Source organism: Electrona antarctica (assembly GCF_951216825.1).
Source record: "Electrona antarctica genome assembly, chromosome: 5".
In the NCBI taxonomy this organism is placed as follows: Eukaryota; Metazoa; Chordata; class Actinopteri; order Myctophiformes; family Myctophidae; genus Electrona; species Electrona antarctica.
In genome coordinates, this window is record NC_136810.1 from 9,314,162 (window position 1) to 9,327,202 (window position 13,041).

Here is a 13,041-nt window from a genome sequence, read left to right on the forward strand (position 1 = left end):
AAAATACAACATATGCACCCTGACAAGCAGGAAATCAACATCTCTGCTTTCCTTGTCCTCAAAGCCTTTCGCCAGAATTGGGCTGAAATAATCTCCCACAACGTGTCGTGCACTGCTCCACGTGCACTATATTTAAACTGTTAAATTCATCCCTTCATCCTAAAACCCATGTCTGCCTTCACTGGTAGGCTACTTGATTTTCTCTTAACCCATTTAGACCCGAGGCCGAATTTAAAAACGCCTTCTACATCCTAACCTAAGGTTTCTGAAAGTCTTAAATGTTTTTAAAAATGACGTTGCTATACATATGTAGCAACATCTAAAATGACACAGATACGGATTGAAAGGTGTAACCACGTATAGGCTTGCCATGGGACTAAATGGGTTAAATTAAGTTATTTCTAATTCCCGCTTATACACAAATACAGTACACAGGAACCGAGGACAACCGTACCAATGCTTTGTCCTCACACGCACATACGCACACGGCACGCGCGCACACACACACACACACACACACACACCACACACACACAGCAGAGTGACTAGGTTCTGCGTACAGGGTGCCACATGGAGACTGGTTTTCTGAGCGTGGCTAACATCTGGTTCCAGTGGGTGATTCCCATCCCACTGGCCTCTGGACCGATGACCACGTGACCCAAGTTCTCACCACGGCCGTCATCTGTCGCCTCCGCTACTGTCACTCTGAGAGACAATTCCTAGACAGACAGACAAACATCAATACAATAACATTTCAGTAAGAAAACTATAGCACAAAAATACGATACAATAACAGTTGGACAATGTGAGGTGCCTTTGTTTGGATGCAGTGTATTTGTTTTGATGCAGAGATGCAGTGTCCTCTATCTAAGTATTACATGGTTGACAATGCAGAGAGGGAGATAGGGGTTCTGGCTGGGGACCCCTGTAAATGCTTTGGCCATGTCTCGCGCCCCCCGCCCCGCCCCCCTCCCCACCACCAATACAAATTGACTGCAAAGATAAGCTTAATAATAGAGAAAATATATCAAAAATACTGAAACCATATATAATCATATAGGAAGATGTATGCATGTACTATGTAAACTCTGCATTTCCATTTTTCCAGCCATTCACAAAAAAAAGGTGTTTTTTTTTTTTTTGAAAATAATTTGGGACCCCCCCCCCAAAACATTTTTTTATTTGGCGACCACCCGAAGGATCGCGACCCATGAGAACCCCTGGTCTAGACCAGAGTAGTATAAAAGAGAGTAATGACACTCCCGTTGACTCTCATTGTAACAATGGAATGCGGAAGTGCTCATTCTATCTCAATGGAATAGTTCCAGCCATAGGAGCAATGTTTGGAACTATAGCCCATAGGCACCCGCTTTGCGGCGAGATCAAAGCGTGTCACCACTCTCTTACTACATTACTCTGGTATAGACTATAGAGAGACAGACAGTATAGGCAATCTGAGAGGGAGACAGTATAGCAGAGACATAGGATATGGGATTTTTCCCTACATCAGTATAACCACTTCAAGTTTAACCACTTTAAACCAAACCTATATACATCGGATATTTGAAAAAAACAGGTTTGTAGCAGAGTTGTGGTTGTGCCGTGGTTTCACCTGCACAACGAGGGAGGGGACGGAGAAGATCATAGCTTCGTTGAAGATGGGGTTGGTGTCGTCCCGCTTGGTCGACGTCTTCTTCTTGCTGATCTTCCTGCCGTCCTGCAGGAGGTAGACCTTCACAAACGGATCTGACAGGAGGAGGTCATAGAGAGGATGGAGGTAATCAGATTCAGATTCAGGATCAGATTTATTTTACATCACGTTACATCAAGTTTACAGAAGTTAAAGGAAAGTCAAGGAAAGGAGAAACGGATGGGGAAGGCAGAGGAGAGGAGAGGAATGATAGAAGTGTGTGAAATGTGTTTTCGTGCATGGAAAAAAAGAAAGGGAAGAAAAAGATGGGGGGGAAGGCAAAAATATCTACATATCCAACGATGTGCACATTGTGCTGCTGTGATAGAAGAAGTTCTTACCTCCACATGAAAGGGGAAATAATCAAAGCAATAGCAATACATTTGTTTTTGGTTTAAATCAAATTAAGGTACTGTAGGCTACAAGATAAATGTGTCACAGTCACAGAGGGAGCTTTACTGCGAGAGACAAGAATCCATGCATTGCCCAGGCGGTGGCGTAACCGTCTGGGCACCCGACTGGTAATCCAGTCGCAGTGTGCCGCGGGTTCGACTCCCGAGCCCGACACGGCCTTTACTGCATGTCTTCCCCCATCTATCTCCCGTTTCCTGTCAGCCTACTGTCTGTCCTTTCAAAAACCAATAAAAGGCGTAAGCCGCAAAAAAAATATCTTAAAAAAAAAAAAAAAGAATCCATGCATTGTTTTTACATTGCGTTGTCGGTCATCGAGTCTCACTGTAAACTGTCTGCCTTGAGTGCTTCACGACCAGATGAATCACCGTTTCAGCTTGACCTAGTGTTAACATTGTGTGATTAAATCCAAGGCTACCGTGTCACTGTGGTCCCATGGTGTTAACAACAGGCAGGCAGAGCGGAGCAGAGCGAGGCAGACGATTTATTCTTCATTGTATGCCGGTGTCTGTGTGTCGCGTGGCAAATATAACTAATCTACAAGCTCACAACGCATTGCATTAACGACTCTTTTATACTGTTAACTCGGCTCTCGTTTACCCACGGCACCGTCATAAATTAGCTTAGGGGAGACTTCTCCTGCTGCAGCTGGGTGCCCCTCTCTGACTGAGGGTTCTGGTGATCTCACGAGACAAGCCACCGATTAACGTTATGTGGCCCAGAGTCTCGCAAGAACTCGCACATCATCATCAGTTTAATATTAATTTATTTTTTTGATTCGAAAATTCGTTCGAATATGGAATATTCGTTGGCAGTGTTAACATATTTACACATATTTAGTCCCTGAGATAAGATATAAAGGTGCGTGAGCATTGCAGCAGATGTATACTGTGCAAGATATACTTATGGATGTTATTGAAGGTGCTAGGGAAAAAAAACACAAAAAAGAGAGACAGAGGTCATTGCGTTGTACATGGGATTAGTGTGCAAAATGCCAGTGCGTGTCGACCGCATAATCCACATAAGGTAGACTGACACTTGCATAAAGCGAAGGGGGGATTGAGAGGAGGATGGGGTAGGGGGAAGGAGAAGAGGGTAGGAGGGTATACAGCTCTTCTTCGGTGTGAAGAAGAGCTGTTTTATTTACACAGAAGAACCAAACAAAGCCGTCTGCTTCATGTGTGGTTTTTATTTGATTTTATTATACAGAAACACGTTGTCTTATGACACTTCACGTATAGAACAGAGACCCGGCATTGTCCCACCCTGAGAAAGCATTTTTTGTGTGACAGTGTGGCAATAAAAAATGCCATCGCTGCGAAGTCAGAGGCATGACTTGCAATAGGAAAAGTGTCACCGTCCAATGCTGTTTGACAGCTGTTGTTGGTAGATTGTATACAACTATGGCTTATGCCATTATTTCACAAAATGGCAATGCTGATAAAAAATGGACTGACTATTGCAGACCACAATAGCCTAATGAAGCATTTTTCTTCACCAAGTCACATAAAAACTGTTTTTCAAAATAAGTAGAGCATGCTAAAGTTGTATAACCCACTCAGTTGTTAGGGGGGGGGGAATCATCCTAAAATGATAAAATTCAGTTCATAATGAAATTTCACTTTCACGCACACAGGAGATGTCAGCCGGGCCCTAAACCTGCCCTCTTCTGATTGGCCGGGCCCAAAAACCTGCCCTCTTCTGATTTGCAGGCCCCTAAACCTGATTGGGGCCAATCAGATTCTGATTGGCCGGGCCGGGCCGGGCCGGGCCAGGCCGGGCCGGGCCGGGGCCTGATACTGCCCTCTTCTGATTGGCCGGGTCCTAAACCTGCCCACTTCTGATTGGCCGGGCCCTAAACCTGCCCTCTTCTGATTGGCCGGGTCAAAATTCTATACATTTATGATAGCCTGTGCTGTGACAAAATGTTGACCCAAAGATTGCTTGTCGCACGCACGCACGTACGCGCACGCACGCACGCACGCACACACACACACACACACACACACACACACACACACACACACACACACACACACACACACACACACACACACACACACACACACACACACACACACACACACACACACACACACACACTCACCAGCCATTGTCTTTCCGTTGGTCCAGATGAGGTTCTTGGCCTTGGCCACCACCACAGTGAGACGCTCCGCTGTAGGCAGGTAGCTCAAAGACAGCAAGATCTCCCCAACAGCATCTACAGACTGGATACACGCACGCACGCACGCACGCACGCACGCACGCACGCACGAACGCACGCACGCACGCACGCACGCACGCACGCACGCACGCACGCACGCACGCACGCACGCACGCACGCACGCACGCACGCACACACACACACACACACACACACACACACACACACACACACACACACACACACACACACACACACACACACACACACACACACACACACACACACACACACACACACACACACACAATGTATAATTGCTATTGGTAAACTAAACTGAAGGGGAAAGTAGTGTTGTTACTTGCTTCATGAATGATCATGATCAACATTAGCCTACACAGAGGTTGTAGTTCTGATAAATGTCCAGCAGGGGGTGTCATAAGCCACCTCTTTAAACTCAGAGAAGTGGTGTGCAAACAGTGCATGAATTCTGAGTCATGCATCAGTAGCTATAGTAGGGGTGTAACGATATAGTAAAGTGCATCGAAAAATGTATTTTAATTTCAAGAATCGAAGTATATCAAAATGTAAACAGCAACATTGACATTGACTGTATCGTATTGTATCATTTTGCAATGCAAATAATCGGTATTGAATGTTTTGCAATGCAAATAATCGATTGTATCAATACTATAGTACTTGTGCGTTGTAACTTGTATGTAGCAATTTTAAGAAGAAAAAAGAAAGAGGGGTTTAACTACTTTTCCATTCAACATTCCTACACTGTTATCTATCGATAAATGTGTGTATTCTCTGTGTCAATGTGTGGGTTTGTCCATATGTGTTCAAAGATAATATATGACGCATTTGCCAGTGAATCACTGTTTACTTTAATCCATATTCATGCAGTTTCCCTGTATACAGTGAATATGAATGAATACACAGTCTATAACAACGAGATCAAAATGTGTTGGCAGCTGCCTTTTAATAAATAAAGGCTGTTCCTCCTCCTGAGTGCCCGGATCATCTGTTGTTTTATCACACGTTTTGATCCCGTTTGATCCGTGAGCACCATTGACACTTTTTACTGTTACCTTTTATATCTCTGAGCACCTGGGTGTTCTTCTTTGTTTTTCCCTGACAGTCCATAACCAATTAGTATTTTGATAATGATATATGAACTGTCTATAAATTGTCTATCAACAAAACACGATATGTGCTTTCTACTCTAAAATGAAAATGAATATAAATGTTTTTTTTTTTTTCTTTGAACGTTTATCCTTGACATGCATCTATCAAACTTAATTTGCTATTAGGCCTACAATTACTGCTATCTTGAGCCTTGCCTAATGAGCATCTCTATAAAAGAGTACATTTTAGGCTACTTGCCAAAAAACACAACGCAACAAACTACAGTTCCATCTACTATCCATCCATCTTTGTCTGCTTATCCCAGAGTGTAGTCACGGAGGTTCCAGCAGAGACTGCCAGACATGCTTTTCTCTGGCTCTGACTGGAGGATCCCCAGGCGTTCCCTGGCCTTGGCAGGACCTCCCCAGGGGAGGCTCCCCTGATTCATCATTACTAGATGTCCCCGATCGAACCACCTCAATCATTTCACTTCTGATCTTTCTTTTCTTTTATCTGCATCGAGTACAGTGAAGTCAGATCTTCCACGGTAAAAATACAGACAGCCTTTACTGAATGGGGTTGATACGAGGTCAGCTAGGCTCATGTCTGCAAAAAAGCAGCCCCTTCGGACCGATAAGAATCAGTGTGCCAATAATATACAATAACAAGCACTTGCTGTACAACACATTTCCCCCATGAGCATAAAAACTAAATGCTGGTTAAACATATTAAGCAATTTCAAGATGGCTTCACGTTCTGGTGAGCATTTCACATCATTTTGTACCACATTAACGCATTTTATCAACGTCTATTTGGTCTAAATGAATCCTGTAGGAAGATTAAAGGAAAAATCAGTCTGATCTGTAAATCAGATATAAATTAAGATTTCGTTCTATCACATCATAGGTAGCCTACCGGTAACCGGAAGGCTCGCCACAAAGCATACTACCGGTAACCGGAAGGCTCGCCACAAAGCATACTCTACCGGTAACCGGAAGGCTCGCCACAAAGCATACTCAGCCCCATTTTTTGTCACAGACTGCTCGCCCCCCCAGCGGTTCTTGTATTCTTGTATTTGTTTTACTGGAATAAGTTTGGGTTAGGCATAGTTTTACTGCGGTAATGTTTAGGAATAAGATTAGGGTTAGGCATAGTTTTACTGAGATTACATTTAGGAATACCATGCTGGAGACCGTTCAGAGGTTGGCGGATTTGACCCGGGGTGAGCGTACTTGTATTGGGCCTACCTTGTTAACATCCTGGAGGTAGAGCCAGGCGTTGAAGGATTTGACCCGGGGTGAGTGTTCTTGTATTGGGCCTACCTTGTTAACATCCTGGAGGTAGAGCCAGGCACTGAAGGGCCGGATGCTGAGGTCCAGGTCAGTCAGTTTGAGCTCTGCGATCCCGGCGCTGATGTTTCGCTCGTCGGTGTCGATGCCAAAGGCGGCGAACCTCAGGCTGTACTCATCCAGCGCTGAGGGGTCCAACATCACAGAGAAACGCTCGTCAAACATCACCGTGTAGGCGTTGGCTTGGATCTGGGACACAAAGACAAGACTGTCTCCAGCTGAAAATGGAATTGCAGTGTTCATTTTGTTTGAGTCATAGTCTTTGGAATACAATTTGGATGGATGGATGGATGGACAGAGGGATGGATGGATGGAGGGAGGGAGGGATGGATGGATGGATGGATGGATGGATGGATGGATGGATGGATGGATGGATGGATGGAGGATGGATGGATGGATGGAGGATGGATGGATGGATGCATCCTGGCTGTCTGAGTTACATCCTGGGAGATGATGAGGCCTGACATGGAGCCAGAATGAGCTAATAAAACCCTGTGTGCCAGAGAGGTGTCCACACACAGCTTTATGGCTGTTTGTCAACCTGTGTGTGTGTGTGTGTGTGTGTGTGTGTGTGTGTGTGTGTGTGTGTGTGTGTGTGTGTGTGTGTGTGTGTGTGTGTGTGTGTGCGCGTGTGTGTTTTTAACTAGTTTTAGTCGATTACATATCATAAATCTACAGTTGATTTTGTCGCCGAAAATGTATTTTGGTAGGCCTTGATGGTGTCGAATTTTTACACTTGCATGTTGAAAATAGCCGATCTACAAGATCATAATGCGTAGCAGCGCGACACGTTGTGAGCGTGTTTGTTAGTGAAAAAGTCAGTATTAATCGGGGAAATTAACACTGTTGCATTGCATGAATAAGCTTCTGTAATGCAGATGCTGTTTTTCCTTTTCTGTTTCCTCCAATTTTTTATCATGACAATTTTTTCTCTCCCATGTGTGTAGTGTTCTCTTTCTCTTCCAACCTCCACTGTCTGTTGGTCCCTGGAGGCTGTGTAGACTCTCATACACACTGAGGCACCAGCCACACTGAGGCACCTGCTGCTAAGCTTCTTTCCACCCAACAGTGATGTGAGTTTCACCTGGAGTGCAAAACCACTTCAATCCTAAATACCTCAGTGACAGGAGTCCCCCAGGAGTCTATGCTGCCTGGGACCGCTCCATGTTTCCGTCTATACACCAAATACAGTTGCCCCCAAAAAGTCGATCTACAAGCTATACAATGCGTAACAACGGCGACGTGTTGTGAGCTTGTACATCTGCTATTATGGCTGAATGTCCCCCCCCCCCCCCCCCCCCCCCGACAGGGACACTACGTTTCATGTGCTTAACACACACAGACATTCGTTCACGCTCTCTCTCTCCCACTGAGTTCCCTGCTGAACAGCACCCAGGTTAACTAGCAGGAGTTGCTACTGCAATGACGAGGACACAATACCCCAGCTGCCAGATTCCCGCCTGATCACACTGACATTTGGAACGCTGACAGGAATCGAACTCAGGTCTCAGGGGTGGTGCAAGTAATTAACCTCTACGCCCGTGCCACAGACACCAAAGCTGCTGCTTTGACTATTTAATTACCGGTAATTTATTCTATTCCAAGACGTATTCTGTTTGTTAATGATAGTTTTTTTTATAATAATAATAATAATAAACTTTATTTGTATAGCACCTTTCATACATAAATGCAGCTCAAAGTGCTTCACAGGGCAGGACACAAAAATAGAATACAATAAAACACAGTCAAGTAGTTAAAATGATAGAACAATGGCAAAGAACAAAATAAAAGTATAAAAACATAGAGAAAAAATAAATAAAAACACAACATGCAGCAAATCAGTCAGGACAGAGTAGGAACGCAGATATTAAAACTCAACTAAAAGCAAGAGTGAAGAGGTGAGTCTTGAGTTGAGATTTAAAAATGTCTACAGAGGGTGCGTGTCTGAGCTGGAATGGTAATTTATTCCAGGCTGTTGGGCCGTAGAAGCAAAAAGCTGCCTCACCATATTTTTTTGTGCACATTTTTTTATTTTTTTATATCATCCTTTACAATCATTGGCTGTAGTACTATATGCTTGTTGTCTGAGTTTACAAACTTACATTGAGTTAATGAGTTTACATGTGGGTGTGGGCACAACTGTACAATTCCAACAACACAGGATGCCCTGATGAAGATATATGTTGATGAACGTAGGTATGGTTCTATTCTTACAGAGCTATATAAACATATATTACAATTCCCTCAGAACTGTTTCAACCAAATGACTGCCTCTGTGATCTTCTGGTGCAGGGCTTCATGTGTGAGGTCATGCACGCCTGCACGGCCATTAAACTGAAAGCCACAGTTATGTAAATACAGTTGGAGCAAGCGGACAAGCTACTCTGGCTGATTGCAGTGGCTTGGTTTTGTTTGGGCGGCTCAGATATCGCCAACAGCTTTGCAGATGGCTCTCTGCAGAGCGTCCGCATTGCAGGCCAAAAAACAGTGTTGATTTTGGCGGGACTTTAATAATGGCGTTTCGTAATGGCTGATTTCACACTTGGTTGCATGCTGAAAATAGCTGATCTACAAGCAGGTTGCATGGTTGCATGCTGAAAATAGCTGATCTACAAGCAGGTTGCATGGTTGCATGCTGAAAATAGCTGATCTACAAGCAGGTTGCATGGTTGCATGCTGAAAATAGCTGATCTATATAATGGGATAGTATATATCCCATTATAATGTATATTTACTTTATTATCAATGTTGAAGATTTAATTGTACTGTGGAGCTAGCTATCAATGTAGTAGACGGATCATGAGTTTTGTGTTGTATTGTGTGTTGGATGAATGTTGTATGTAAATGTATGTAATAATATAAAATAAATAATGTAATGATGATATGTTTTAAGACCCCAGGAAGAATAGCTGCTGTGTCTCACAGCAAGCTAATGGGGATCTAATGAATAAATCCAAAAAAAAATCTACAAGCAGGTTGCATGGTTGCATGCTGAAAATAGCTGATCTACAAGCAGGTTGCATGCTGAAAATAGCTGATCTACAAGCAGGTTGCATGGTTGCATGCTGAAAATAGCTGATCTACAAGCAGGTTGCATGGTTGCATGGTGAAAATAGCTGATCTACAAGCAGGTTGCATGGTTGCATGGTGAAAATAGCTGATCTACAAGCAGGTTGCATGGTTGCATGCTGAAAATAGCTGATCTACAAGCAGGTTGTATGGTTGCATGCTGAAAATAGACGATCTACAAGGCGTTGCAGCGCAACGCGTTGTGAGCTAGTAGATCTGCTATATTCAGAGCACAACGCTGGAGCGCAACCAAACTTGACTTCTACTAGAACTTCACTAGTCCCTTCCGAACATTTTAGTCTAGTTTTTATTTGTTGACGAAATTGTCAGTATATTTATTTAGTCTTAGCCATGATGATGGCTTAGTTTTTATTTAGCTTTTATTTTGTTTCCGTCAGTGAATAAAGGTAGTCGACGAAATTTTTTCATCACAGTTTTAGTCGACAAAATCAACATTGATTGCAGGCCAAAGACACAGCGTGATTCAGCCCTGATATACTTAATGATAAGACCCAAACATAAGCCTTGTCTCACCAGCCAGGATGCTTAGAACAGCTGTTAGCTCCTTCATTCTCTCCCTGCGGATCCCTGACTAGTTTATACAGCTCCTCCCACACATGCCCACCACACCACTGCATACATAGCCTCGGAAACCCAGACGTTTTATTTCAGTACATCAACATACGTAACTATGCTCTAGTTTCACTTCTAACCCATTAAAACCTGAGGCCGATTCTACAATTGCCTTCTTAACCCATTTAGGCCTGAGATCAGATTCTAAAAATGTCTTCTACATCCTGACAGTTTTCTGAAAAAGCTATGTTTCGTTCTTCGATTTTTCAAAAATAGCAGACCTACAAGCTCGTAGCGCGCCACTCGGTGGCGTGCTATGAGCTTGTAGCTCTGCTATTTTTCAATAGCTAAAGCATAACATAATGCTAACACCAAAAGGGGTTCCTCAGTAGCCTGGGATCAATACCATTTTGGGGTTTCTGATTCCGGTCGGGAGCGGAAATCACTTGCGTCATGTACTTGTAGTCACTGGTTTGTACGTTCTGACGTCAGAACCACCAAACCGGAAACAGATCTACCCAAAATAATTCCCTGCGATAAGTAATTTTAGGGTCGAAGCCTCTGTGTGGTGACGCTCTAGTCTTCTTCTCCCACCCCTGTGCCGTCAACAAGGAACGGAGCGAACTCATTGTCAAGTAACAGTGTATACAAACAAGTTCACGTTCTCTATTTGTGTTAAGCACCATTGTTTCGGCGCTCTGTGTGACGTTGCCATTATAATCCTCTGGCGTTCCGACGGTAGAAGTATATCCACAGTGAGGCTGTCTCTTCACAAGACTTGGTATACATCCTTTTTCGGTGCGAGACGTAAGTCTGATCGCCGCTGCCACCACGGGCTGGTTTGGAATGAATACCACGCTTTCCTCTGAGGTGGAAAGTCTGGTGACGCGAGGTTACTTAATCAGTAGTTCTCAAACTTGTTTCGTACCAAGAACCCCCCAAATTGATATAAATTTGGCCACGGAACCCCCATCTGAAAAGGTTTTATGACAGGAGCCCCTCAAAAGAGACGATTTGTGTGTTTTTAAAAAAAATAACGCTAAAATCTAAAATGACACAGATGCTTTCCCAGTTTTAATGGGCAGATTTAGTCGTTCAAACATTTAAAAAACATATTTATTGTTTTGTTCATGGGAATGCCAAATGATAACATAAGTATTCTACTTACATCATTTGAATATCCAGAATTTACACTAGTCTGTTGCCCTGCCTTTAAAGACTTGAAATAATGTCAGGACTTTGAAGCGCTCTGAAGTTACCAAGCAACTAATGATGTACCATATGAAACAATATACACTCCTTCATCTCAGTTCTCTGGAGTCATGCTGAGGTGTGAAAACGACACAAAAAGCTAAGCAGCGACACGTTTCACAGGCAGTGTGTGAACATGCTTAATGTATCCACTGCATTGGTCTCGCACTGCAGCGCACAGCCTGTATATACATCTCAAATGAGAAAACCTGTAATCATTGCGTCGTGGTGCATGATGAGTGTAATTAAAAATACTCACGCCTTGAATATTAAAACTCTGAACTTAACCTAATGTTGCTTTTAAGGCCATCTCCGTGCGAAGCGTTTCAATGAATACTTAACGAGAGAAAGTCAATGGATAAAAGGACTGTCAGACTCCGTCTCCCTCTCACGTGTCCTACTATCTGTCACACATGCTTATTGATGTTAATAATTAGCCCATTAAACAACACCACATATAACAAGGTCATAGTACGTCACATCGTGCCGCACTGCAATTTTTGAGTGTTTGACCCAACATATTAAAGCCCATTGAGCTAATTAAAGTGTCAGTGTTTGATGGAGGTGTGCAGTAGGAGGGATGGATGGATGGATGGATGGATGGATGGATGGAGGGATGGATGGAGGGATGGATGGATGGATGGGTGGGTGGATGGATGGATGGATGGATGGATGGATGGATGGATGGATGGGTGGGTGGGTGGGTGGGTGGATGGAGGGAGGGAGGGATGGATGGATGGATGGATGCATCCTGGCTGTCTGAGTTACATCCTGGGAGATGATGAGGCCTGACATGGAGCCAGAATGAGGCTAATAAAACCCTGTGTGCCAGAGAGGTGTCCACACACAGCTTTATGGTTGTGTGTGGACTCTCACGGGTCCTACTGTCTGTCACACATGCTCACCAATAATGTTAATAATTAGCCCATTAAACAACACCACATATGCCACATATACGTCATACGTCATAGTACGTCACATCGTGCCGCACTGCAATTTTTTAGTGTTTGATCCAACATATTAAAGCCCATTGAGCTAATTAAAGTGTCAGTGTTTGTTGGAGGTGTGCAGTAGGATGGATGATGGATGGATGGATGGATGGATGGATGGATGGATGGATGGATGGATGGATGGATGGACAGAGGGAGGGAGGGAGGGAGGATGGATGGAGGATGGATGGATGCATCCTGGCTGTCTGAGTTACATCCTGGGAGATGATGAGGCCTGACATGGAGCCAGAATGAGCTAATAAAACCCTGTGTGCCACAGAGGTGTCCACACACAGCTTTATGGCTGTGTGTGTGTGTGTGTGTGTGTGTGTGTGTGTGTGTGTGTGTGTGTGTGTGTGTGTGTGTGTGTGTGTGTGTGTGTGTGTGCAGTGTGCGTGCATGCATGCGTGCGTG

At 43.9% G+C, this 13,041-nt stretch overlaps 1 protein-coding gene across 1 annotated transcript in view; it reads right to left on the reverse strand.

Annotated features, from left to right (window-relative positions):
* Positions 1-545: 545 nt before the first annotated feature.
* The window catches only part of syt12 (synaptotagmin XII), a gene marked incomplete at both ends in the record, with an annotated part of 18,014 nt that continues 5,518 nt past the window's right edge, over positions 546-13,041 (reverse strand). The window contains 4 exons of the mRNA XM_079501290.1: positions 546-719; positions 1,613-1,746; positions 4,209-4,329; positions 6,719-6,934. Of these exons, the coding sequence (XP_079357416.1) occupies positions 546-719; positions 1,613-1,746; positions 4,209-4,329; positions 6,719-6,934 (645 nt within the window). The remainder of the gene's footprint in view (positions 720-1,612; positions 1,747-4,208; positions 4,330-6,718; positions 6,935-13,041) is intronic.